The 26,014-nt window shown below is 42.1% G+C and overlaps 1 protein-coding gene across 2 annotated transcripts in view; it reads left to right on the top strand.

Annotated features, from left to right (window-relative positions):
* Positions 1–26,014, top strand: part of PCCA (propionyl-CoA carboxylase subunit alpha) — a 447,530-nt gene that overhangs the window by 292,078 nt on the left and 129,438 nt on the right. For both annotated transcript variants that reach the window (XM_069970721.1, XM_069970720.1), the window contains exon 19: positions 19,028–19,130. In XM_069970721.1, the coding sequence (XP_069826822.1) occupies positions 19,028–19,130 (103 nt within the window). The remainder of the gene's footprint in view (positions 1–19,027; positions 19,131–26,014) is intronic.

The following is a 26,014-nucleotide window of genomic DNA, read 5'->3' as shown; positions in this document are numbered from 1 at the left end:
GATTACGGTATTGAAGACCCAGTTTAACATTGTGTGTTACTGCTGAAAAATGAGTATTCACAGCAGATTTTAAACATTGCAATGCATAGGGTGATAAGGTGAAACTTTGCAATCATATGCAAATTTTGTTGTGTTGCATATGTTGTTCACAAACAATATTTTTGCTCAGTATTTGGTCAATATTTTTCAACCAAAACCAGGAGTGCATTGAAAACACAGAAAAACTATGTTACCACACAGTACCACCACAAATTTAGTGGATGGCTGCCATTTAATGGCAAATAATTGCAGTTGTTTTAAAATAGCGGCTGATATTTGCCGTTAAATGGCGGCCTTCCACTCAATTTCAACAGTGTGTGAACATAGCCTTTCTGTGTTTTCAATCCACTCCTGGATTTGATTTACAAATCAGGAGTGGAAAATACTGTGTGGGAACATGGCCTTACTTTGCAATTCTCAGCAGAGAATATCTGTCATGTTTTGACCTTAGAGGTTTTTCATACTGAATCACAATAACTAGTACAGACTGATAGACTAAAAAAAATAAAAAATAAAAGTGGATATTGACTTTGTATTCTTACTGTTTTAGAGAAGGCCATACAATAGTATAAAGCTAAATATGGAAAAAGGCAATGCATTTCTTATTTAGTGAGTTTTGAATTCGAAAATACAATTGTTTGGCGCATGGATCTAATGCGATTGTAAACTCTTAGCTCTTCATTGCATCTCTTTCTATATTTCACATAGTTTTATATTTTACAGCTGCAGCATACCCCTTTTGCTAGCAGAGTAACTTCACAGGAGACAATTCTACTTTTGGAAATAATTTTCTATCCGCTTTCAAATTGAAATATTCATAGGTGGCTGTGTCATTGTCTTTAGATTAAGGACACACTGAACAATCTCCAGAAATCAGTTCGGTTTTAGTTTCATGGAATGAGAAGACTAGTGCAAATACCAGACTTTCATCTTTATACAGTGTGATGAACTTTTATGTTGAAAGAAGTCCAATCGAAAGGCTAGTTTTGTGTTGTTTTTGGCTGGTTCAGGTTTTATATAAAGAATTCTTTTAATCTAACAGTTCCATGTTTTGTATTCATGTAGCTAGTTGAAGGGTCTCTGAAATGTTCTCCATACATATGAATTTATTATTACCAGGGCACAAAAGTCATCTTTGTTTTATATTGTATTTCAAAATCGATGGCATATTATTACATGTCTGTTTGTATGTCTTTAACATTTAGGGTGGGGTTGAGAGGAAATAAAAAAGGGTAGATCTAAAGTTTCATCAAAATTGCTTATACCCTGTCCCAGGCATTTTAAGTGGGCCATCTGTCTAAACATCTCTTCCCCCCCCCAAACCCCCTGATCATTTCCTCGACTTATTCAAGAACCATGGGAGGGCTGCTTTGTAGTCATAGTGTAGCTTGGGTCAGTCTACCCCCACTGAATACATCTATGCGTTTGCATAACATATATTTCACAGCTCCAGAAATTCTCAGAACTTAGTTCAGATGAATGGCCCACATACTCAAGGTCCCCCCTCTTTTTATCCCTCTGTCTTTATTCCAACAGGGATTTCTATGTGAAACTGACCTTACTTGCCACAGAACCTAGCACATTATTCTTGATCATTTTACATGCCACCTGCTGCTAGTGCTGTGATGATGAATTTCTTAATGACTGGTTTAGTCTTGCCTATTGTTTTAAGGCAATAGTTTGCTTTTATTACTGCATTCCTAATTGCACCACTTTGGAGACTTCATAATTTGTCTTTGTGTTTTGATAATACATATGTAAATAAATTCCACTAAACTAATTCAGAAATTGTATGGAATGAAAACACTATAATAATTTTCACCCTATGAGGTTTACATTTTTGAACACTGTATTACGGTTACAGTCTATTACGCCTGTTTTATTTGTAATCTTTATTTAACCCTTGTGCTTTAAAAGATTTGCATTTATTAGTCAGATAGCGATACTGCCAATAAAATGCAACTGCACCATATTCATTTTTGGCAATTAAAGGGGTATTTCTATTTTAACCAGCATATTTAAACTTGTAGCACTAGTCAAGTGAATATTTTTGCAATTACGTTCATTTGGCAAACTACTCCTCCTCCTCCTGATGTGCTGCTCTTTGCTTCACATTGCAAACAGTTCATATTCTATGTTACAGACCACCACTCTGCTCCACTCTGTGCCTTTCTGCCAACATACTGGAGCAGTGATGATTAAATCCCCCCCCCCCCCCCCCCATCCAACTGTATATTAGTCCAACAACTGCTTTTAGAGTGGATCTGTGGTTAGTATCCCCAACAACAAGCTTTCAACAATGGGAGGGAAAGAGCAGGCACATTAGGAAAAGGAGGCAGGTTTACTAAATGAATATATTTACAAAAATATTTAATTTGACAAGCACTACAATCTTTGCTATATTAGTTGAGATGGAAAATTCCCTTTAAAGGGAAATAGATGTTTAATATTTGTTATGTATGTGCCTATATTGAATTTTTTTAGTCCTGGCTTGAATTAGAGGTACTAATATGAATTACCATGAGGACTCCATCATTTTAACTTCTTCATAGTTTATCAGTAAGCAATATTACATAGTTGTGTAAACCAAGTCAATATGATTTAAAACGGATGGACATGTTAGTCCCATGGTGAGACGAACGATTCATTTTTATACATATCTATTCAGTCTCCTTCCCCCAATTCTGAGCTGCTGCTTTCTGCTGAAAACACAAAAATCTGTGTGTGAGCTTTTCTCTCTGTTTTCCCCTCCTCCCCCCTTACTTCTGAGACGGCTGATGTAAATAAGTCCCTCACTGGCTTTATCTACAACATTGTAGCTTCTTTGTAATGCTGGGGGGTTGTTCTCAGGTCACGTTGCTAATGAACTAGCTATGATTAATCTTAGCAGCACTACAAAGAAGCTATAATGTTGCATATAAAGGTGAGGGACTTGTTTACATCAGCTGTCTCAGAAGGGGGTAGGAGGGGGACACAGAGAAAAAAGCTCACACAAACTTTTGTGTTTTCAACAGAAAGCAGCAGCTGAGAACTGGGGGAATGAGACCGAATAGATAATAACAAGTCTTGAATTAATTTTGTAGTCTGACTATGGGCAGCAACATATCAAAAGTTATGTTTGAGTGGAATACCCCTTTAAGTAAATGCAATTCAGCAGGAAGCTGTAAGCAACAGTCTGCAGGAAAAACTTAAAAAAGGTCAGACCTTGTACCAATTATAAAGTAGTGGCATATCTTGGTTATATACAGTCACTAAATAAGATGGAAAAAACCCTTTAAGGCTATGTTCCCACACAGTATTTTGCTCAGTATGTTGGTCAGTATTTTGCAACCAAAACCAGCAGTGGATTGAAAACACAGAAAGGCTATGTTCACACACTGTTGAAATTTAGTGGATGGCCGCCATTTAATGGCAAATGAAGGCTGTGGAAAAAAAAGACAAATTTGGTCAGCTCTCCAAGAACACGATTTACACGAGGCAGGAGCACGTTGCTATGGCTGAAATTGCAAACGCACAAAAACACAAAAAAATGCAACAGCTCACTGCAATGGCAAGATACAGACCCACTACAGACATGAAAATAGTTAAAAGCAGCCCCCCCCCCAACTGTTAGGGTATATTCACACGAACAGTCTCGCAGCGAGATTCTCGCTGCGAGACCGGCAGGTCCTGGCAGTTCCCACAAACTATATACTCGCTGCGGTCTAAACGACCGCAGCGAGTATGTAATTCTGCCGCCCTTAACCCCTTCTGCTCCCAGCCGGCTCCCCCGCTGTAAGCATACATTACCTGTCCTCGCTGCACGGGTCCGGCGTCCTGCTCTCCCGTCCGGCCAATCAGTGGCTGCGGCTGGGCAACACACTGATTGGCCGGACGGGAGAGCAGGACGCCGGACCCGTGCAGCGAGGACAGGTAATGTATGCTTACAGCAGGGGAGCCGGGCGGGAGCAGAAGGGGTTAAGGGCGGCAGAATTACATACTCGCTGCGGTCGTTCAGACCGCAGCGAGTATATAGTTTGTGGGAACTGCCAGGACCTGCCGTTCTCGCAGCGAGAATCTCGCTGCGAGACCGTTCGTGTGAATATACCCTTAAAAATATTTCTCACAAAAATAATGAGGCTGTTGTTTGAAAATAATGGCAATTATTTGCCATTGAATCTACTCAATTTCAATAGTGTGTGAACATAGTCTTTCTTTGTTTTCTATCCACTCCTGGTTTTGATTGCAAAATACTGACTAAAATACTGAGCAAAAATACTGTGTGGGAACATAGCCTAAAGGTAACATTTTGCAGAACCCTGCAGAAAGACACTATACATTGGGTAAACTTTACTTTTACTGAAATTATGTTTTCAGTTTAACCCCTTAGTGAACGTCCATGTGTTTTTTTTTTTAACGGCGGTCACTAATGGGCTTAATTCCGATACCCCTTTTAACGGCGTATGTATTTGTATACTCACGTGATCGGGAGTCCTGTGGCGCCGTCTGTTCCTCTGATGCTCTCCATGGTAATCCCAGGGGCCTATTGGAGGCCCCCGGGCTTACCATGGATATGCCTCTGCTCAGCCATAGTAGAGGTATGGCTGACCGGATTGCCTGTCAGCATGTAGCTGACATATACAATACTACACTGCACTACAGTAGTAGTGCAGTGTCAGTGATCAATGATCACTGTTTAGTAAAACACCCCCCCATAATAAAAATGCATTACATTCCCTTATTTACAATAAACCATTTCATAAAACAGATCAAAAACACAAATGCTATACATGTTTGGTATCGGCATGTCTATAACGACCCAATCTATAAAACTATGTCATTAATTATATTGCGCGACACACGCTGTAAAAAAAGAAAAAAAACAGTACCAGAATTGCTGTATATTATCAATCCGCTTTAGAAAATACGTCATAAGAGATCAAAAATTCATATATATGTAAAACTTAGTAGCAATAGAAACTATACATCTTTCCGCAAAAAATAAACCCCAAACCAGCTCTGTAGCGCAAAAGATAAGAACGCTATGGATCTTGCCATGTGGCAACAGTTTTTGTGAGTTTTGTTAGGAAGATAGTTTGTAATGTGCCAAAGTGCTAATTTAAAAAAAAAAAAAAAAAAAACTATACAAATTTTCTATCCGTGTAACCCTATTGACCCAGAAAATACATTTATTATGTTATTAGTGACCGCTGATACGGATTTTTCCGACAGTCACTTATGGGCTCTATTCTGCTGCCATCAGCTTTTTACGGCGATGGCACAGAATAGTGCAGCAGCACCAATAAGGCCCGCACCCCCCTTCCGTCAGCTACAGTGATCGCCCTTATTAACCGTATAACAGCGGCCGATGGTAACGGCATTGCTGGCGTAGCTGAGCACTTTAATCTCTTCTCACCACGGTGAGTGGAGATTAAAACATGTCCCCTCCTGCCCCCCGGTTTAACCCTAGTTACCAAGTCACTGGCCCTGCACCCCCCCCCTCCCCCCTCCCCTTGGGCGGCCATCTAATCCAAGATGGACGCTGCCATCACTGTGAACAGACTCTGTTCACAGTGATGAATTAATAAATATGATCAAAGCCCCATTGTCTCCACCACCGGAGGTGGCTGTGAGCATGGGGCAATGACCGGGGACCTACTGGGGTGGTCTCAGACAAGCGATCAGTGGTATATACTATATACCGCTGATCGCTTGTTCCAAATGCTGCCGCCACTTTTAATCCCCTGTCACCAAAGTCAAATGTCACAGATTACCTATTACCACCCTGGATTACACACAGCCAGCCCGTAACCACCCCAAATAGCCAGTAAACACCCTCAGATTGCCCTTTAGCAAAATGACGCTCCTTCCCTTCTCACACCGTCTGTGTGCCCATACAGTGGTTTATGCCCACATATGGGGTACTGTTGTACTCAAAAGAACCTGCATTACAAATTTTGTGGTGCGTTTTTCACCCCTGTTCCTGGTAAAAATAAGAAATTTCAAACTAAACAAACATATTGGAAAAATGTATTTTTTCATTTTTACGGTTTGAATACTTTCCTCTAATACCTGTGGGGTCAAAATGCTCACCACACCCCAAGATGAATTTTTTAAAGGGGAGTACTTTCCAAAATGGGATGACTTTTGGGGGGCTTCCTTTCTGTTGACACTACAGGGGCACTGCAAACGCACCTGGCACTCGGAAACTTCTTCAGAAAAATCTGCACTGAAAATGCTAATTGGCGCTCCTTCCCTTCTCAGCCCTGCTGTGTGCCCATACAGTGGTTTATGCCCACATACGGTGTACCAGTTGTACTCAGGAGAACCTGCATTACAAATTATGGGCTGTGTTTTCTCTCATGTTGCTTGTGAAAATGAGATACTTTCATCTAAACAAATATATTATTGGAAAATTTCCATTTTCCATATTTTACGGCCTAATGGGGCATACTTTCCCTCAAGCACCTGTAGGGTCAAAATGCGCATTGTACCCCAAAATTAATTATTTAAGGTGTGTATTTTCCAAAATGGGGTCACTTATGGGGGTTTCTAGTATACAAGCCTCCTTAATTTACTTAATAAAAGAACTGATCCCTAAAAAAAATCAGTTTGGAAATGTAATAATTTGTAGCACACTAAAAAACTAAAATATGTTTACAAAAATGAAGCCAGATAGATATTAATAATGTGACTTAATAACTAATTAATGTGATCGGACTTTCTTTCTTTTTTAGAAGCAGGGAATTTCAAAGTTTAACCCCTTCCCCCAATATGACGTCCAGGGACATCATGAAAAGCAGTGGCAGAACACATCATGACGTCCCTCCCCCCTCTGTCTCTATCTAAGATCGAGCAGCAAGACACAGCCTCCTGCTGCCTCTGACCGGAGGGGAGCCGCGCTCCCCCCGGGCAGTTAACCCCATAAACGCCGCGGTCAATGCGACCGCAGCGTCTATGGGGAGATTCCGTGTCCTCCCGCCGATCGGGCGGCGGGGGGAGGCTGCAGAACGTTGCCTCCCCCCACCGCCACTACATTTATGTCCCCCGGCCCCCTCCCCTTGTCCTCCAATACCGGCGGATCGCCGCTATTACCGTTATAGCGGCGATCCGCCGGTACCGGGCATTACCACGGTGGGGGGGAGATGAAAATGTATCACAGAACCCAGATCAGCCCCACTAGTGGGTGATCACTATCCCTCCCCTTCCCGGGCGGCCATCACATCCAAGATGGCCGCTCCATCCCTGTGAACAGACTATCTCTGTTCACAGGGATGGAAATAAAATAATGATCAAAGCCCCATGCTCTCCGCCACCGGAGATAGCGGAGAGCATGGGGCAGTGATCAGGGACCCTTCGTGGGGTCCCGGAGCAGGCGATTGGCGGTATATACTATATACCGCTGATCGCCTGTTCCCAGTGCAGGGAAGCACTTTTTATCCCCTGTCACCAATCATTTATGATAAGTGATACAGTGTCGCCCCCCCAAGTCGCCCCCCCCCCCCCAGTCACCCCCCTTCCCCATATACATTACCTGATTCAGGGAGGTCCGTCCTCCTCGGCGTCCAGGCTGATTTTGAAGTGCGCATGCGCTTCAGAATCAGTTATCTCGGAAAATTTAAAGTGACAGAGACCAATTTGGTCTCTGTCACTGAACTATGATTACTATGATATAAAATATCACAGTAATCATAGTAATATAGTGAAAATGAATGTATAAAGTACAAAAAGTGCAAAACATATAAAAAAATAAAACACACACTTTTTATTATAGTAATATTTGCAGTTTACTACCAGATTACCCATAACGCCCCCAGATTACCCCTAACCACCGCAGGTTGCTCATATCCGCCCCAGGTTGCCCGTAACCACCGCAGGTTGCCCGTATCCACCCCAGGTTGCCCCTTAATTACGCCAGATTGCCCCTAACCACCGCGCGTTGCCCGTAACCACCGCGCGTTGCCCGTAACCACCGCGCGTTGCCCGTAACCACCGCGCGTTGCCCGTAACCACCGCGCGTTGCCCGTAACCACCGCGCGTTGCCCGTAACCACCGCGCATTGCCCGTGACCCCCTCCAGATGGTCCGTAACCACCGCACGTTGCCTCTGACCACCGTACGTTGCCTCTAACTCACACACGTTGCCAGTGACCCCTGCCAGATTGCCGTAACCACCCAAAATTACATGTACCCACCCCTGATTACCTATAAGCACTTCAGTTTATCCGTAACCACCCCAGATTGTCTGTAACCACCCCATGTTGCCCGTAACCACCGCAGATTGTCTGTAACCCCCCCAGGTTGCCCCTAATCACACGTAATTCCCCCCAGATTGCCCCCGACCACCGCACGTTGCCCCCGACCACCGCACGTTGCCCCCGACCCTCTCCAGATTGCCCATAACCACCCCAAATTACAGGTACCCATCCCAGATTACCTATAAGCACTTCAGTTTATCTGTAACCACACCACGTTGCCCGTTACTACCCCGCGTTGCCCGTTACCACCCCAGGTTGCCCATAACCACCCCAGGTTGCCCATAACCACCCCACATTACCTGTAATTATTATTTTTTTATTGTATTTTAGTAACTGCGCTATTCTAATAACTATTACTAGCTGCGGTTTTGCTCCAGCAAATTGGCGCTCCCTTCCTTCTGAGCCCTGCTGTGTGCCCATACAGTGGTTTATGCCCACGTATGGGGTAGCGTTTTACTCAGAAGAAGCTGCGTTACAGATTTTGGGGTACGTTTTTTCTCCCATTCCTCGTGAAATTGAGAAATTTTAAACTAAACGAACATATTATTGGAAAATTTCGAGTTTTTCATTTTATTTTGAATACTTTCCTCTAATACCTGTGGATCAAACCGCTCACTGCACCACAAGATGAGTTCTTTGAGGGGTGTACTTTCCTAAATGGGCGCTGCAAACGCACCTGGCGCTCAGAAACTTCTTCGGTAAAATCTGCACTGAAAATGCTAATTGGCGCTCCTTCCCTTCTGAGCCCGGCTGTGTGCCCATACAGTGGTTTATGCCCACATATGGGGTACCGTTCTACTCAGGAGAACCTGCGTTACAGATTTTGGTATGCAGCTTTTCCCCTGTTCCTAGTGAAATTGAGAAATTTTAAACTATTATTTCAAACATATTATTGGAAAAATTCGAGTTTTTCATTTTTACTGTCTAATTTTAAATACTTTCCTCTAATACCTGTGGGTCAAAATGGTCACCACACCTCAAGATGAATTCTTTGAGGGGTGTACTTTCCAAAATGGGGTGACTTTTGGGGGGGTTCTCTTCTGCGGACACTACAGGGGCGCTGCAACCGCACCTGGCACTCAGAAACTTCTTCAGCAAGATCTGCATTAAAAAAGCTAATTGGCACTCCTTTCCTTCTGAGCCCGGCTGTGTGCCCATACAGTGGTTTATGCCCACATGGGGTACCGTTGTATTCAGGAGAACCTGTGTTACAAATTTTGGGGTACTTTTTTTCTCTTGTTCCTCGTGAAATTGAGAAATTTCAAACTAAACAAACATATTATTGGAAAAATTCGTGTTTTTCATTTTTACTGTCTAATTTTGAATACTTTCCTCTAATGCATATGTGGTCAAAATGCTCATCCTACCCAAAGATGAATTCTTTGAGGGGTGTACTTTCGAAAATGGGGTGACTTTTGGGGGGATTCTTTTCTGCGGACACTACAGGGGCACTGCAAACGCACTTGGCGCTCAGAAATTTCTTCAGCAAAATCTGCATTAAAAAAGCTAATTGGCACTCCTTCCCTTCTGAGCCCGGCTGTGTGCCCATACAGTGGTTTACACCCACATATGAGGTACCATTGTATTCAGGAGAACCTGCGTTACAGATTTTGGCATGCTTTTTTTCTCATGTTCCTTTTGAAAATGAGAAACTTTAATCTAAACATATATAATATTTGAAAATTTAAATTTTCGATTTTTTTTACGGCCTAATTGTGAATACTTTCCTTCAGCCCCTGTAGGGTTAAAATGCTCATTATAACCCTAGATTAATTCTTTAAGGTGTTTATTTTCCTAAATGGGGTCACTTATGGGGGTTTTCAGGATACCAGACTTCTAAATCCATTTAAAAAAAAGAACTGGTCCCTAAAAAAAACAGTTTTGGAAACTTTCACAAAATGTGATAATTTGCTAATAAATTTTAAGCCCCATAATACCCTAAAAAAGTAAAATATGTTTCCCAAATTATGCCAGAATAAAGAGGACATATTGGTATTGTGATTTAGTAACTAATTTATGTGCTATGACTTCCTTTTTTACAAGCAGAGAATTTCAGAAGTTCATAAAATGCAAAATTTCCAAATTTTTTATGATATTTTGATGTTTTTCACAAAAAACACACAAAGTAGTGACCAAATGTAGTGACCAAATTTGGCCACTAATATAAAGTGCCATATGTGACGAAAAAACAATCTCAGAATCGCTAGCATACGTTAAACCATCACTGAGCTATAAGCGCATAAAGTGAGACAGGTCAGATTTTGAAAAATGAGCCTGGTCATTAAGGCCAAAACAGGCTGCGGAGGCAAGGGGTTAAATTTTTTGATATTTTGATGTTTTTCACAAAAAGCACACAAAACCGTAACCACATTTTTCCAATAACATAAAGTACTATATGTTACAAAAAAACAGCCTCAGAATTGCTAGCATATGTCAAAGCATCACTAAACTCTAAGCGCATGAATTGAGACAGGCCAGATTTTGAAAAATGAGCCTGGTTATTAAGGCCTAAATAGGCTTGGTCACTAAGGGGTTAAGATTTGTGGATTCTACCACCTTATGCTACGTTTACACGGAACAATAATTCGCCCGGTCGTACTATTAACGATGTCGGAGTAACGTTGTTTTTTTTTCATAACTATCAGCGTTTAGACGGTACGATATATGGTATGGAAATTCTTTTTGCGATTGCTTAAAGCCTATCTCACACATTGGTTAAATCGGCGAACAACTGTTCACATGGAAAGATTTGCGAATTATTTGCGATCAATCAACGACGATTTGAGAACCTGCGGAAACATCAATCGTTGATCGTTCGCTGCGTTTACACGTACGATTATCGTTTGAATTCGACCGTTATCGTGCAAATTCGCACGATAATCGTTCCATGTAAACGCAGCATTGTGATGATCTATTGTGGGCATTTTTTGCTTGTTCAAGGCATATAGACCTTAAGGGGGAGATTTATCAAAGGGTGTAAAATTTATACTAGAGCAAAGTGCCCACAGCAACCAATCACAGCTCAGCTTTCAGCTCTGGTAAAATGAAAAAGGAACTGTGATTGGTTGCTGTGGACAGTTTGCACTAGTATAAATTTTACACCCTTTGATAAATCTTGGCCTAAAACTTTATTCACTGATTATCACTAGTTAATAGAATAATGTCCTTAACTATTGAAAACTGAGAGTAGATACCCAGCTCTGTATTAACTCTTCCAAAGTTTGTATGCTCCTTAGCGTAGCAAATACTGTGAGTATTGCTTCTGGGTAAATGATCAGCCTTTTTAATCCACAAGAGGTGTTAAGAGGTGTCACTATATAGCCACATCTGCACATTAGAGAACGCTGACGACAGATGACTGACATCTAATCGAAATGCTTTACAGACACCTTTACGTGAGCCCCAGCAGGTGTCTCATGCACAACGCACAACCATGTCTTAACCCCTTAAGGACCGGGCCTGAAATGGCCTTAAGGACCGGAGCAAATTTTATGAATTTGACCAGTGTCACTTTATTCATTAATTACTTCGGGATGCTTTTACCTATCCGGCTGATTCTGAGATTGTTTTCTCGTGACATATTGTACTTCACATTTCTTGTAAATTGGAGTCGATACTTATAACGAATCTTTATGAAAAAACCCAAAATAGCGTGAAAAATTGTGAAAAAATGCATTTTTCCAACTTTAAAACTTTTCTGCTTATACAGAAAATGGTTATACCACATAAATTATATATTAAATAGCATTAGCAACATGTCTACTTTATGTTGGCGGCATTTATTAAACTATATTTCATTATTTTTAGACAATAGGAAGCTTAAAACATTAGCAGCAAATTTCCAAATTTTCAGTCAAATTTCAAAATCAGATATTTTTAGGGAACTGTTCAGGTTTAAAGTGTATTTGAGGGGCCTGTATGTTAGAAAGCCCCACAAAGCACCCCATTTCAGAAACTGCACCCCCCAAACTCTGCAAAAGCACATCCAGAAAGTTTTTTAACCCTTTAGGGGAGTCACAGAAATAAAAGCTAAGTGTGTAAGAAATTTGAAAATTTTAATTTTCTGTGCAGAGATTTTATTGTAATCCAATATTTTTCATAATTATAAACCTATTACCAGAGAAATGCACCCCAATATTGATTGCCCCGTTTCTGCAGTTTATAGAAATACCCCATATGTGGCCCTATTGCGCTATTTGACGCAACCACAAGCCTCAGATATAAGGGAGCGCCTAGTGAATTTCAATGGCTCCGTTATTTTTGGTCATTTTTGACTGTACCACTTCAGGTTGGCAGAGGCTCTGGGGTGCCAAAACCTAAAAAACACCCCTAAAGGGACACCATTTAGAAAACTACACCCCTCAAGGAATGTAACAAGGGGTGTGGTGAGGATCTGGACCCCACAGGTGCTTCACAGATTTTCCAAACAATATGGCTTGAAAAAAGACTAAAGTATTTTTTACACTAAAATGTTGTTCTAGCCTTCAATTTTTCATTTTCACAAAGGGATAAAAGGAAAAAAAAAACACAAAACATGTAGCACAGTTTCTCCCGAGTACGGAAATACCCCACATGTGGACATAAAGTGCCAAGCGGGCGCAGGACGAGCCTCCAAAGGGAAGGAGCGCCAATTGGCTTTTGGAAGCTGAATTTCACTGGAAGGGATTTCAAGCGCCATGTCGCATTTACAGAGCCCTCGTGCTACCAAGACACTGTAAACCCCCCACAAGTGACCCCATTCTGGAAACTACACCCCTCAAGGAATCTAACAAGGGGTGCAGTGAGCATATGGACCCCACTGGTGACGGGCACAAATGTGGAAAAATGTGACGTGAAAGTGAAAATTTTCATTTTTTCACTTTCATGGCACAAATGTGCCCGTCATCCAGGGGTCCATATCCTCACTGCACCCCTTGTTAGATTCCTTGAGGGGTGTAGTTTCCAGAATGGGGTCACTTGTGGGGGGTTTCCAGTGTTTTGGCAGCACAAGGGCTCTGTAAATGCGACATGGCGTTCATCATCCATTCTAGCCAAATCCAACCTCTAAAATCCAAATGGCTCTCCTTCCCTTCGGAGGCTTGCCCTGCGCCCACATGGCGCTTTATGTCCAGATGTGGGGTATTTACGGACTCGGGGGAAATTGCTCTACACATTTTGTGTGTTTTTTTCTCTTTTAACCCCTTGTGAAAATGATAAATTCAAGGCTAGACCAACATTATAGTGTAAAAAATTTAATATTTCATTTTCACGCCACATTGTTCCACATTTGTGCCCGTCACCAGTGGGGTCCATATGCTGACTACACCCCTTGTTACATTCCTTGAGGGGTGTAGTTTCCATAATAGGGTCACTTGTGGGGGGTTTAACTGTCTTGGCAACACAGAGGCCTTTTGAATGCAACATGGCCCCTCGAAATCCATTCCATCCAAATCCAGCCTTCAAATGGCGCACCTTCCCTTTGGAGGCTTACCCTGCACCCGCATGGCGCTTTATGTCCACATGTGCGGTATTTCCGTACTCAGGGGAAATTGCTCTACACATTGTGTTTTTTTTTATCTTTTAACCCCTTGTGAAAATGAAAAAATCAAGACAAGATCAATGATTTAGAGTAAAAATTAAAAAAAAATTACACTAAATGTTGGTCTAGCCTTGATTTTTTTCCATTTCCACAAGGGGTTAAAAAAGAAAATGAACACAAAACGTGTAGGGTAGTTTCCCCTGAGTACGAAAATACCCCACATGTGGACATAATTTGCCATATGGGCACAGGGCAAGCCACCAAAGGGACAGAGCGCCATTTAGAGGCTGGAATGGGGGATGGAGGCCATGTCACAATTGCAAAGCTCCTGTGCTGCCAGAACAGTAGAAACCCCCGACAAGTGACCCAATTCTGGAAACTACACCCCATAAGGAATCTAACAAGGGATGCAGTGAGCATATGGACCCCACTAGTGATGGGCACATGTGTAGAACATGTGCCGTGAAAATAAAAAATACCATTTTTTCATTTTCACGTCCCAAATGTGGCCGTCACCAGGGGGCCATATACCCGCTGCCCCACTTGTTAGATTCCTTATGGGGTGTAGTTTCCAGAATGGGGTCACTTGTGGGGGGTTTCTACTGTCCTGGCCGCACAGAGGCTTTGTAATTGCATCATGGCATCCTCTAATGGGAATGGCGGCCATACCTACTTAGCTGGGGAAAAGGGACAATTCTAATTTATTTGGGGGTATTAGGCCAATTATTAGTTTATAAGGTTGGAAATGACAGGTGTCCATCAAATTCAACCTGTGTTGATCCAGAGGAAGGCAAAAACCCCTCGTGAGGCAGACGACAGTAGCCTCATCACAGGGGAAAAATTCCTTCCTGACTCCATAATGGCGATCAGAATAATCCCCGGATCAACGTGACCCCTGAAATAGGAATAAGGGACAGAATTTAGATAATGTAGAACCCCAGTGACGTGTGGTGCGCCTTGGAGCGATCCAGTATGCAGAGGCCGGGGGGATCAGGACAGGTGTCACACTGGAAAATGGTGTCCTTCCTGATCCCCCTGTTACGCCACACTCTGCACTTCTTCTGGGGTCTCCCGTTCTCCAGTGTGGGGGACGTCACCTGGAAAATGTTGTCCTGGTGCGATACGGGGTCTTTCATATCCAGAAGCGCTGGGTCCGCTCCATGGCTGCTAAATATTAGGGCGCTATTACTACTTCTGATATTTTCGGATCGTGCCGCAAGCTACAGGGCAGCGAGGGACTGGAAGAGGGGGTGCTGGTATAAATGTTATCCCCGTACAGGTGGTGGTAACCTTTATCCAGCAGTGGGAAGATCAGTTCCCGGACGATCTTCCCACTAACTCCGAGGATGGGGGGGGAGGGGGCATCTGGGGGCTGGATTCGAGTGTCCCTTCCTTCATACACTCTAAGGGTACGTGCACACTGCGGAATCGCGAAGGATAACCCTTTGTGCATTCCGCAGCTGGCACCCACCGGCGGACTGATGCAGGCGCACGTCTCCGTCCGTGTCGTAGACTCCATTCTATGCACGGGCGGATTCCGCTCTGCGTCCAACGTGTTGATGGAATGACGGATGATGGAATCCGCCCGTGCATAGGATAGAGTCTATGACACGGGCGGAGACGCGCCCCTGCATCAGTCCGCCGGTGGGTGCCAGCTGCGGAATGCACGAAGGGTTATCCTTCGCCATTCCGCAGTGTGCACGTACCCTAAATCTGTAAGTGTACCCTGAGGTACTCTCACAGAGTTTGTAGAATTTCACACCATACCGTCATCTCTTATTGGGACGTACTGGCGGAAAAGACGTGTCTGGGGGGCAGCGTACGCTACTCTACTCCCAGACACGTCACTGGATGATGAGGATGAATGGAGGAAAGAAGGATCCCCCCATTCATCATCACTGGCTGTTTCAGTGTCGGAGGCAATAATAACGTATGCGTCCGACACCGAAAACACCCTGGGGGCCATCTTTATACGGGGACTAGTATATGGGGTATGTAGTGGTGTAGTGTAAAACTTTATTCAATGTAGTGTGGTGTAATGTAGTGTTTTTTTACGTGTTTTTTACAGTAAGTATACAAAAAAAACCTACGCCAAAAATGGTGTTGCTGATGAATGCCGCAATTATGTTCGGCACTTATCAGCAGACCGTGGCAGTAGGATATAAAAAAAAACACCCTACGCCAAAAAGGAGGAGTTGCTGATTAGCAGCGCACTTTCGTGCGATGCTGATCAACACTCAGCGGCGATAGGGTGCGGAAAATAGAAAAAAAAAAAAATTGGGAAAAAAAAAATTTTTTTTACTACATTCTGAACATCCCTGTAGTGGCTGATACGTGTATTACACTTATCAGCCGCTAGGGGGCAGCAGAGAGCAAGATCCGAAAATAGACGACGCTGGAGCCGGAAAAATACGAAAAAAGACGACGCTGGAGCCGGAAACAGACGATCGGGACTCACGGAAGAAGCCGAAGTCCCGACAAGATGAAGAGGACGCCGGGAACCCGGAAGACGCCGATCAGGACCCCGGGACAGGTGAGTAATGTACAAATACCTGCTCCGGACCCCTCAGCTACCTAGCTGAGGGGTCCGGAGCAGGTATTTATTACTTGTGGGGACTCTGATCGCCGTGAACGGCCGGCTGGCCGGCCGTTCACGGCGATCGGGACGGTGGTACCGTGACCACCATTACTTTTTACAGTAATGGCGGTCGGTGCCGTCCTCGGACAGCACCGACCGCCATTTTTTTCCGGGTCATCGGGCCACCGATGGCCCGGAAAGGTTCCGATCGCCGCTATGGGCTTATCAGCCAATAGCGGCGATCGTCGGCATGGGGGGGGTTAACAACCCTCCATGCCGACAGGGAGAGATGGCCTGCTATGTATTATAGCAGGTTATCTCCCCCGATCGGGACCCGGCCGGCCGCGGCGCCCGTTTAAAGGGCTGACGTACCGGCACGTCATGGGTCCTTAAGTGACAGTGATCCATGACGTGCCGGTACGTCATGGGTCCTTAAGAGGTTAAAGGGTTGTCATGGATACTATGAACTTTCCTCTAGACTCTCCTGTCAAAACAATGATTAAAAGTATTTTTTGCCATTTATCCGCAGTTCATTTGGTAATTTAATGTCCAGTCACATCTAAATACACGTTTCACCCATTTTGTGCTCAGTAGTAGGAGAGTATACTTTTCTCTCATTACATATGTTTGGTGGGAATATGCTGTCTGCTTATTGAGTTGAGTAAAGATATCTTTACAGCAGATCTGTAGAAAGGTTATAAAATGGTGCCTATACCATGATGTACCTTAACGCTTTAAGGACAGAGCCCAAAATTATTTTAAGGACCGAAACAATTTTCAATTTTGCATTGTCGTTTTTTCCTCCTCGCCTTCTAAAAGATCTAACTCTTTTTTTATTTTTCCAGCTACAGGGCCATGTAGGGGCTTGTTTTTTTTTTAGGAACAGGTTTACTTTGTACGCACCTTTCAATCTACCATACTTTGTATGATGAAACCCCAAAATATCATTTATGGGGTGAAATTGGGAAAAAAATTTAATACTGCAAATTTTGGGGGTTTCCGTTTTTACATAATGCATTTTACTGTAAAACTGACATTTATTCTATAGGTCAGTCTAAATACAGTGATATGCAATTAATATAGCTTTTCTCATGATTAACTATTTTTATTAACAGTAAAACTTTTTTTTTTTTTTTGCTAATTGGTATGATTACAATAGCCTTGTTATAGAACTTTTATTTTTTTCACGTACAGGGCTGTATGGGGTGTAATTTTTTGCGCTATGATTGCGCTATTATTAGTACCATATTTGTGTAGATGAGACATACTGATCAATTTTTATTTATTTATTTATTTTTAAATGAAATGTAATAAAAATAATCAATCCTAGACTTTTTTTTTACTGCTTTGTTTATGCCGTTCGTTCTGAGGCAACAATATTGTTTTTTTTTAACAAATGTGTTTTGTTTATAAAATGGTAAAGAGGGGTGATTTAAACTTTTATTGGGAGAAGGGCTATGGTGTGTTTTTAAAAACTTAAATTTTTATTTTAATTTTACACTTTTTATGTTCCCTTAGGGGACTTTAATATTTTTAATTTACATTTTGCACACTAATCATTGCTATGACATAGCATAGAATTGATCAGTGGTATCTGTAATCAGCCGCCGCATGATCATAGATGCCTATCTTTAACAGTGTGGACCTGGTTTCACTTCAAAGCACTGTCGCACCCACTGGCATACTGGTACTTAATGGGTCCTTAAAGAAGCAGTTTACAAAAAAAATTTTTTATTGACATCCCACCAGTTAGGCGCTGGGGTGTATACTAATCACTGGTGATCAGTGTCTCGCGTTCCCATACAGAATGCATTGCAAAGTGTTACTTTCAGAGTTCAGTCACCACAGAAGAGGGGTCACAACAGCAGATGCTGTAAGCGCACGCTGGATTTGAACAATGCCACAGGACCGGAACGAAGCTGCGCCATGGGACACTGACCACCTGGGGTTAGTATACGCACTGGCAACTAGTGGGGTGGGGTAATAAAAGAAATTTTTGAACTGCTTCTTTAAGTGACAGGATCCCATGACATACCTGCATGGGTTCTTAAGGGGTTAAGCATCAATTTTATGTACACGTAATAGTACAAGGTTTACTGTTTTAGGTATTTCTTCTAAAGAGTTTTGTGCATTATACTTGCTGGTTCCTGGTTGCCTTATGCAAATATAAATGTTTTTTGGTTAAAGGTGATCGGTCAGCTGCCGTTCATGTTCCAATATGTTGACACTGTTAGATAGCTGTTAGGTGAAGGAGACACTTGGTACCTTCATGTATCCAGATGTGCTTCCAGAACATAGAAAAATGCTTTTATTTTATAGTACAAAGAGTCAGAGGCTTTCCTTAGCTCAGGAGTGCAGTAAGCTCCAGTACTCCCTTACTCCCCCGGGGGAGAGGAGACATTCTAGCTTGTAGTTATTCAGGTGCTTGGAAAAGCTTCTCTGACTCTTTGTACCAGGAAATAAAAGCATTTTTAACTTCTGGAAGCACAGCTGGATATTTGAAAGTACCATGTGTCTCCTTGACCTAACAGCTATCTAACAGTGTCAGCAGTTTGGAATGCCAGTTACAGCTGACAGATTCCCTTTAATCTTTTTGACATTGCAGTTTAATAATAGAACATGTTTGTAATGGAATACTGCTTTCTTGTCATTTTAGAGTCCCAATAGCTAAGAATGATGTAAAGGCTTGGGACCTCTCTGTCTCTTTGGATGGTATTGCCTACTCAGTTGTAGTTACAAGATTAAAGGATCATTTCTCTGTAAGTATCCTAGAACTGATATCATATGTGTTATGTTTCAAAAGACAGATGTTAAAAACCTACATAATTTCTCCTACCCAATTTACAGTTATATCGTGGTGTGCTACACAAAAAGTTGAGCAATGTCTGGACTGTGATTAACCAATATCTGCTGACCATTTATGCCTATTTGTGACATGAACAGGAGTACAAGATGTTGACTAATGGCATCAACTGGAAAAGTAGATTTGCTCTGTTGGGTTTTTCTGGTCATTGGTTCTGTAGTTATTTGTGCCAAACAATCTATCAATGGCAACTAGAGATAAGTGAACCGGGTTCGGGTTCGAGTCCATCCGAACCCGAACGTTCGGTATTTGATTAGCTGGGGCTCCTGAATTTGGATAAAGCTCTAAGGTTGTCTGGAAAACATGGATACAGCCAATGACTATATCCATGATTTCCACATAGCCTTAGGGCTTTATCCAAGTTCAGCAGCCACCGCTAATCAAATGCCGAAAGTTCGGGTTCGGATTGACTCGAGCGGGCTTGAGGTTCACTCATCTCTATACACCACTGTTGGATCCACAGCAGTGCGAGTAGGTGATGACGTGGATGGGTGTAGTCAAGTCAGCTTTTCACAACCCAATCTTCCATGCTGGTCATCTCTGTGAAATGAGTACCTGTGCAAAGACCCTATTGCATCCACTTCCAATGCCTACGCTATTTCTTAAAGGGGCTTTCATGTTATCACCTCCTCCACAACAGTCAATGAACAACAACATAGTAGTCAGGCACACCAAAATTAATGCTAGTATTAGTGAAGTACTTATGTTTGTATACCAGTAATACTCCACAAAAAGAGAGAGCCTGAGACAAAATTGAAAACTGCAAATCCAGAAAAAGAAATGACCAAGTTTAAATATACAGCTGTGTAAAGAAGGAAGTAACCATGATACGTAGTTACATAATTAGATCCACAATGCCATGAAACATGGCTTTCCTGACATAAAACAGCAAACATAGGAAAGACGTGCAATACGGCAGATACAGCAGTGATACGTATGGGAAGACTTGAGATTTTTAAATAGAAGTAAATTACAAATCTGTAAAACTTTCTGAAACCAATTGATTTGAAAGAAAAGATTTTTGCTGGAAAACCCCTTTAAATGGTATGATAGTAGAGATAAGAGAACGAAGGGTGCCTTTACACAGAGAGATTTATCTGACAGATTTTTTAAGCCAAAGCCAGGAATGGATTTTAAAAGGGGAGAAATCTCAATCTTTCTTTTACGACCCGTTCCCTGTCTATAGTCTGTTCCTGGCTTTGGCTTCAAAAATCTGTCAGATAAATCTCTCTGTGTAAAGGCACCCTTAGTTAGTAAACATACAGGTTTGTCTTTATCTATGGCTGTATCAATGTGTTCCCGGACTCCCTAGGGCTTCATCCAACTTTTTCAGCCACTGGGAGTAAAATCCTGAGGGTTCAGACTAACCCAATCGATCAGCATTTGAATCCTGTTACCTGGAGAACATAGATGCTGTTCTTTTACCTAGTAAAAATTAATAAAAAGAAAAAGTGACCCATTATTGCCACACACTAGTGAGCCTGCAGGTAATTTCCGCAGCATTTAATACTATTATGGAGTGAGGGTGCAGCAGGTTTAGATGCTGTCTCTGTGTCATCTGCATTGAGTGTCAGCTGTATTATACATCTGTTACAGTGGCTGGGATTAATTCTGATACTCAATATTTAATTATTGTACCCAAATTAATCATATTTGCTTTGATTCAGATGATACTGTTAAATATAAAAATGGTATTACCACATATTATGATCATATATGTGAGGAAAAGCCTTCATGGTAGTAGGGATAAAACAGACATATTTTGCGAATTCTTGTAATTAGAAAAATTGTTGTGTGAATGAAGTTGCATTTCAGTTACAATGTATGCCATGCCTTACTGATGTCAAAAACAAGCCAAGACATAGATTAATTATATTGGTATTTGGATTGCTTTTTTATGTTTTGGCTTAAAACAATGCAAAATACTTCTGTAGTGTGAACGTGCATCTTCTGTGACTAAGTGTTTCGCTACAGCCTGCTCGACAGAGTAACTTGCAGCTTCTCCTTTTAATGTGTGAAGGTGTTGTAGGCACAGATCTTCACATGGATTTAATTAGTCTTTCACAGGGACTGGAGGTCCAATTCTCAATGCTGAATTCTCATTTCACCCACCAATAACGAAAAACAACTCTTCAAACAGGTCCCTTCAAAGAAAAGGGGTGTTTAGGGTTGCTTGTCTTGCAGCTTTTTGAAGTTGGTTTCTCTTTGTTTGTACAACTGTTATTATTGAGTGACTATAGCTTTGTTCTATAGGAATCATTTTCTGTCAGAATCCACAGTTGACAAGTCAGAAAACATGGCAAAGTTTTGAGTGCTAAAATAATTTTTTGGAATTTTAAAATTGTCTTGTGTATAATGTACTTTCTTATGTAAAAATCATGTTTAATCATTTTTTTTCATACAGTGCAGTGACTTAGTATTGTGGTGTTCTCTTAACTTAGTTGCTGTTTATTCATACTCCTTAAGCTGGCCATACACACGGGACTTTGATTTACAATGTGGCTGATCAGTTGTTCATGGGATCACTTATACTTCGCTTTGGAAAAGTGGCAAATCATTCTATACATTTATATATTTTTTTTCTTTAAAGCCTACCATCGCCATAAAAACTCCAACATTAATATTGTAAAATGTTGGTCAGCTAAAATGACCAAAATGGTCCATTTCAGCTGACGTATCTCATTTATATGCCTATATGTTATTGCAGTCAGTATTGATTGGGGCGTGTAAACTGTTAAAAAGGTACTCCAGTGAAAAATAAATTGTTTGCCAATACATTGCTTTAATAAAGTTATATCACCACTCACCGTACTAGTAGTAGTTCTGGCTAAGCAGATGCTGCCGACAGTTTTGTTAAAACTCAACGCGTAGTGCTTTTTGGGTTTGGGGTTCCTATTCCCCACAACAAACAAGTTCCATATAACATACATAGAGCACTAGACATAAATTTTCAAAAATGTTTTCAACATTTTTATAAAGCAGTTTAGAAAATTTACGTCTGTGTATGTTATATTGAACTTGAATGCTGCCGGACATAGCGGTCGTGTCAGGTAGTCATCCTCCTGGATACTGTATATAGGAATATACAGTACACAGGGGGTATGGGACCCTGCACTGTATAGTGCTGTGCGGCAGTGTTATATCAGAGCAGGGGTTTGGGAACTGTAGGGCTGAAATAGCCCTGCATTTCCCGACACAAACAATAGTAACATTCAAGGTGGCCATGTCGCCCTTATTGCAGCCAGTCAAAGGAAGTCAATATGTAATTTAAAAATACATTTATTTTAATATAGTAATATAAACTTTATTAAAGCAATATATTGACAAATAAAATTCTCCCGAGTACCCTAAACACCTTGGCTTTTCCGATGTCAGGTAAGTTTTGTCTGCAGACTTTTGGTAGGGTTCATATAAAGTATTTTGATCAGTATTTGGTGCTTATTTTGGTCTTAATTTTAGCCAAACCCAGAAGCGGGTCCAGAACACTAAGAGATGTGCAGCTTTTAAAGTTTTTTAGTCTTTGGAGCTGCAAAAGGTTTGGCCTACATGGCAATTCCCGGTCACATGACCAGGGACTACTGTGTTCCGTTCCGACCAATGAGGAGCTGCAACTGCAAACCCATGTCACAAAACATTAATCTGTAGGTTGCAATGTGACCCCATTTACTTTTGCGAGTGATGGAGTCAGGCAGCTAGGCAACACAACACAGTAGTTCTTGGTTACGAGACTGGAAAATCACTGTGTATCCCTAGCTATAATCAGCCTGCCAACAGTGCCAGATAATCAACTAGTGATCCCACCTTATGGGAGGTATTGGTTTAAGTTTCAACTATTTGCCCGAAAGCGGTATACCTGTAGCTTGCCCGAAGGTAAAACTTAACTTTTATTTGTAATCAATTAATAAAATAGTTATAGGTCCGTGATAATGTGTATTTACAGTGATATATAAAAGTAGACAGGTGTTGTGTTGGGTACTGCATCCATTTAACTTTTATGGGCCAATTTTGATAGGTATATTACAGATATGGGGTGCGTCCACCTCCTAATGTAGTAATCTGCGGGTACCAATCGATATACAGGGGGTGAATCATTAATTCTGTATTGGGTAGCGATCGCTATAACACTTATATGTGTTGAGAGACCGTAGCGTCTCACTGCATAATATGCAGAAGAGGCGTCGGCGGTCACTGAATAGTATCTTACACATACACTGCTGCATCCGTACAGGATCGCAGCAGGACCTGCAGCAGCCGCTGTCGGGGATTTAACTGTGTAAGTACTGTGGCCAATAGTATACAAATATAGGAGTCAATCTGCAGCTAGTTCTAGATCAATATTTTGCACTCATTACCGCACAATCGGAAACTCTTATAACTAACGGCAACGGCTACAGTCGCCGCTCTGTTGCTGCCGCGATAGGGTTTCAATACATTCTGCAAGCTCCACTAGTTGCTGTAAGACATGGGAAATAGCGTATATTACACAACACACTGACTACATTAAAATTGCCATAGCCTTCTCCTGACTAGTTTCGTCGGCTATCCCGACTTTATCAAAGTTGGCGATGGCGGGCGGGGCTCCTATGGGTCATTTATAGACCAAGGGAGTACGTCGCCCGTGACTCAGGACCATAAGCCAATGATGTAGGACTTGGGCTGGGTTCGGTGCGGTTCATGCATATTCAGACCTTTAATAGGTTGGAGTGATGCCCTTGAATACGAAATTCGCGGGTAAATTGACAAATATACGCCCCTTTGTCCGTTAGATCTTTGCGCATGCGTGAATACTTAGCGGGCTAGAATGATGTGGTATAGTTACTGCGCATGCGCTGGCACTTAGAAGAATGTCTCGTAAGGGAAAGGCATTGCGCATGTGAGCGCACTTAGTCTTAGTTTTAATGTCCATAGTGCGCACGTGCGCACATGTACACGCACATGCGCATGCGCAGTAACTATACCACATCATTCTAGCCCGCTAAGTATTCACGCATGCGCAAAGATCTAACGGACAAAGGGGCGTATATTTGTCAATTTACCCGAGAATTTCGTGTTCAAGGGCATCACTACAACCTATTAAAGGTCTGAATATGCATGAACCGCACCGAACCCAGCCCAAGTCCTACATCATTGGCTTATGGTCCTGAGTCACGGGCGACGTACTCCCTCGGTCTATAAATGACCCATCAGAGCCCCGCCCGCCATCGCCAACTTTGATAAAGTCGGGATAGGCGACGAAACTAGTCAGGAGAAGGCTATGGCAATTTTAATGTAGTCAGTGTGTTGTGTAATATACGCTATTTCCCATGTCTTACAGCAACTAGTGGAGCTTGCAGAATGTATTGAAACCCTATCGCGGCAGCAACAGAGCGGCGACTGTAGCCGTTGCCGTTAGTTATAAGAGTTTCCGATTGTGCGGTAATGAGCGCAAAATATTGATCTAGAACTAGCTGCAGATTGACTCCTATATTTGTATACTATTGGCCACAGTACTTGCACAGTTAAATCCTCGACAGCGGCTGCTGCAGGTCCTGCTGCGATCCTGTACGGATGCAGCAGTGTATGTGTAAGATACTATTCAGTGACCGCCGATGCCTCTTCTGCATATTATGCAGTGAGACGCTACGGTCTCTCAACACATAAGTGTTATAGCGATCGCTACCCAATACAGAATTGGTGATTCACCCCCTGTATATCGATTGGTACCAGCAGATTACTACATTAGGAGGTGGACGCACACCTTATCTGTAATATACCTATCAAAATTGGCCCATAAAAGTTGAATGGATGCAGTACCCAACACAACACCTGTCTACTTTTATATATCACTGTAAATACACATTATCACGGACCTATAATTATTTTATTAATTGATTACAAATAAAAGTTAAGTTTTACCTTTAGGCAAGCTACAGGTATACCGCCTTCGGGCAAATAGTTGAAACCGTGCCAGATAAAGTGTACAAATGAAGTGACACCTACCGCACCTTGCATATTGTTTGATACGCTGTCCAACCCTGGAGAACATTAGGTTACTGTCAGTATAAATACTGTAGGCTGATCACCTGGTTAGAGGCTTACTGGAGGAATTTCTAGCTGTATGTGTCCTGCTATGGCAGTACAGACAGTACTGAACACACACACATGATCAACAACTGGAGAAAATGATGTAGAGAGATGACAACCATTTACAGTGTAGTTTTCATATTTGCTTAACCTACTGCCTGTGGCAAAGAACAAAGTAATATAGTTTGGCTGCTAAGATATGTGTCCATCCAGATTTACCTATTAGCCTGCAGTGATGATCCATAGCAAAGGTGTCAAACTCAAATACACAGTGGGCCTAAATGAAAAAATTGGACAAAGTTGCGGCCTTGATGTCTGTTGAAGTGTGCGTGCAGTATTCCTGGCGCTGTCAGACTGGAGTGAGGCGTTGCTTGCACTGTCAAAACAGTGTACTTTTCCCCGATGCTGTGTACTTTAATACTATGACACGACAAGTAAAGGATAGGATGGAACAGAGCAAGTATAGGATAGGAAAGTTTAGGTAGAGAAGCATCCACGACACTGCTGCACATACCCCCAAGACACATGTACCGCCATCCTATGAGGATGACAGAGCTGCAGACTAGTATGCTGACTTCTCTATGGCAGGAAGCATCCAGCATCATAGGCAGTACCTACAGCAGTAACGTACACGACAGTTACAGATTCACTGTAACGTGGACCCCAAGTTGCAGACCTACAGTATGTGCATTTGCATTTCTAAACTGTGTTCCATGC

The sequence above is a fragment of the Dendropsophus ebraccatus genome, chromosome 5 (assembly GCF_027789765.1).
Source record: "Dendropsophus ebraccatus isolate aDenEbr1 chromosome 5, aDenEbr1.pat, whole genome shotgun sequence".
NCBI lineage: Eukaryota > Metazoa > Chordata > Amphibia > Anura > Hylidae > Dendropsophus > Dendropsophus ebraccatus.
This window is presented reverse-complemented; position numbering and strand designations above follow the sequence as displayed.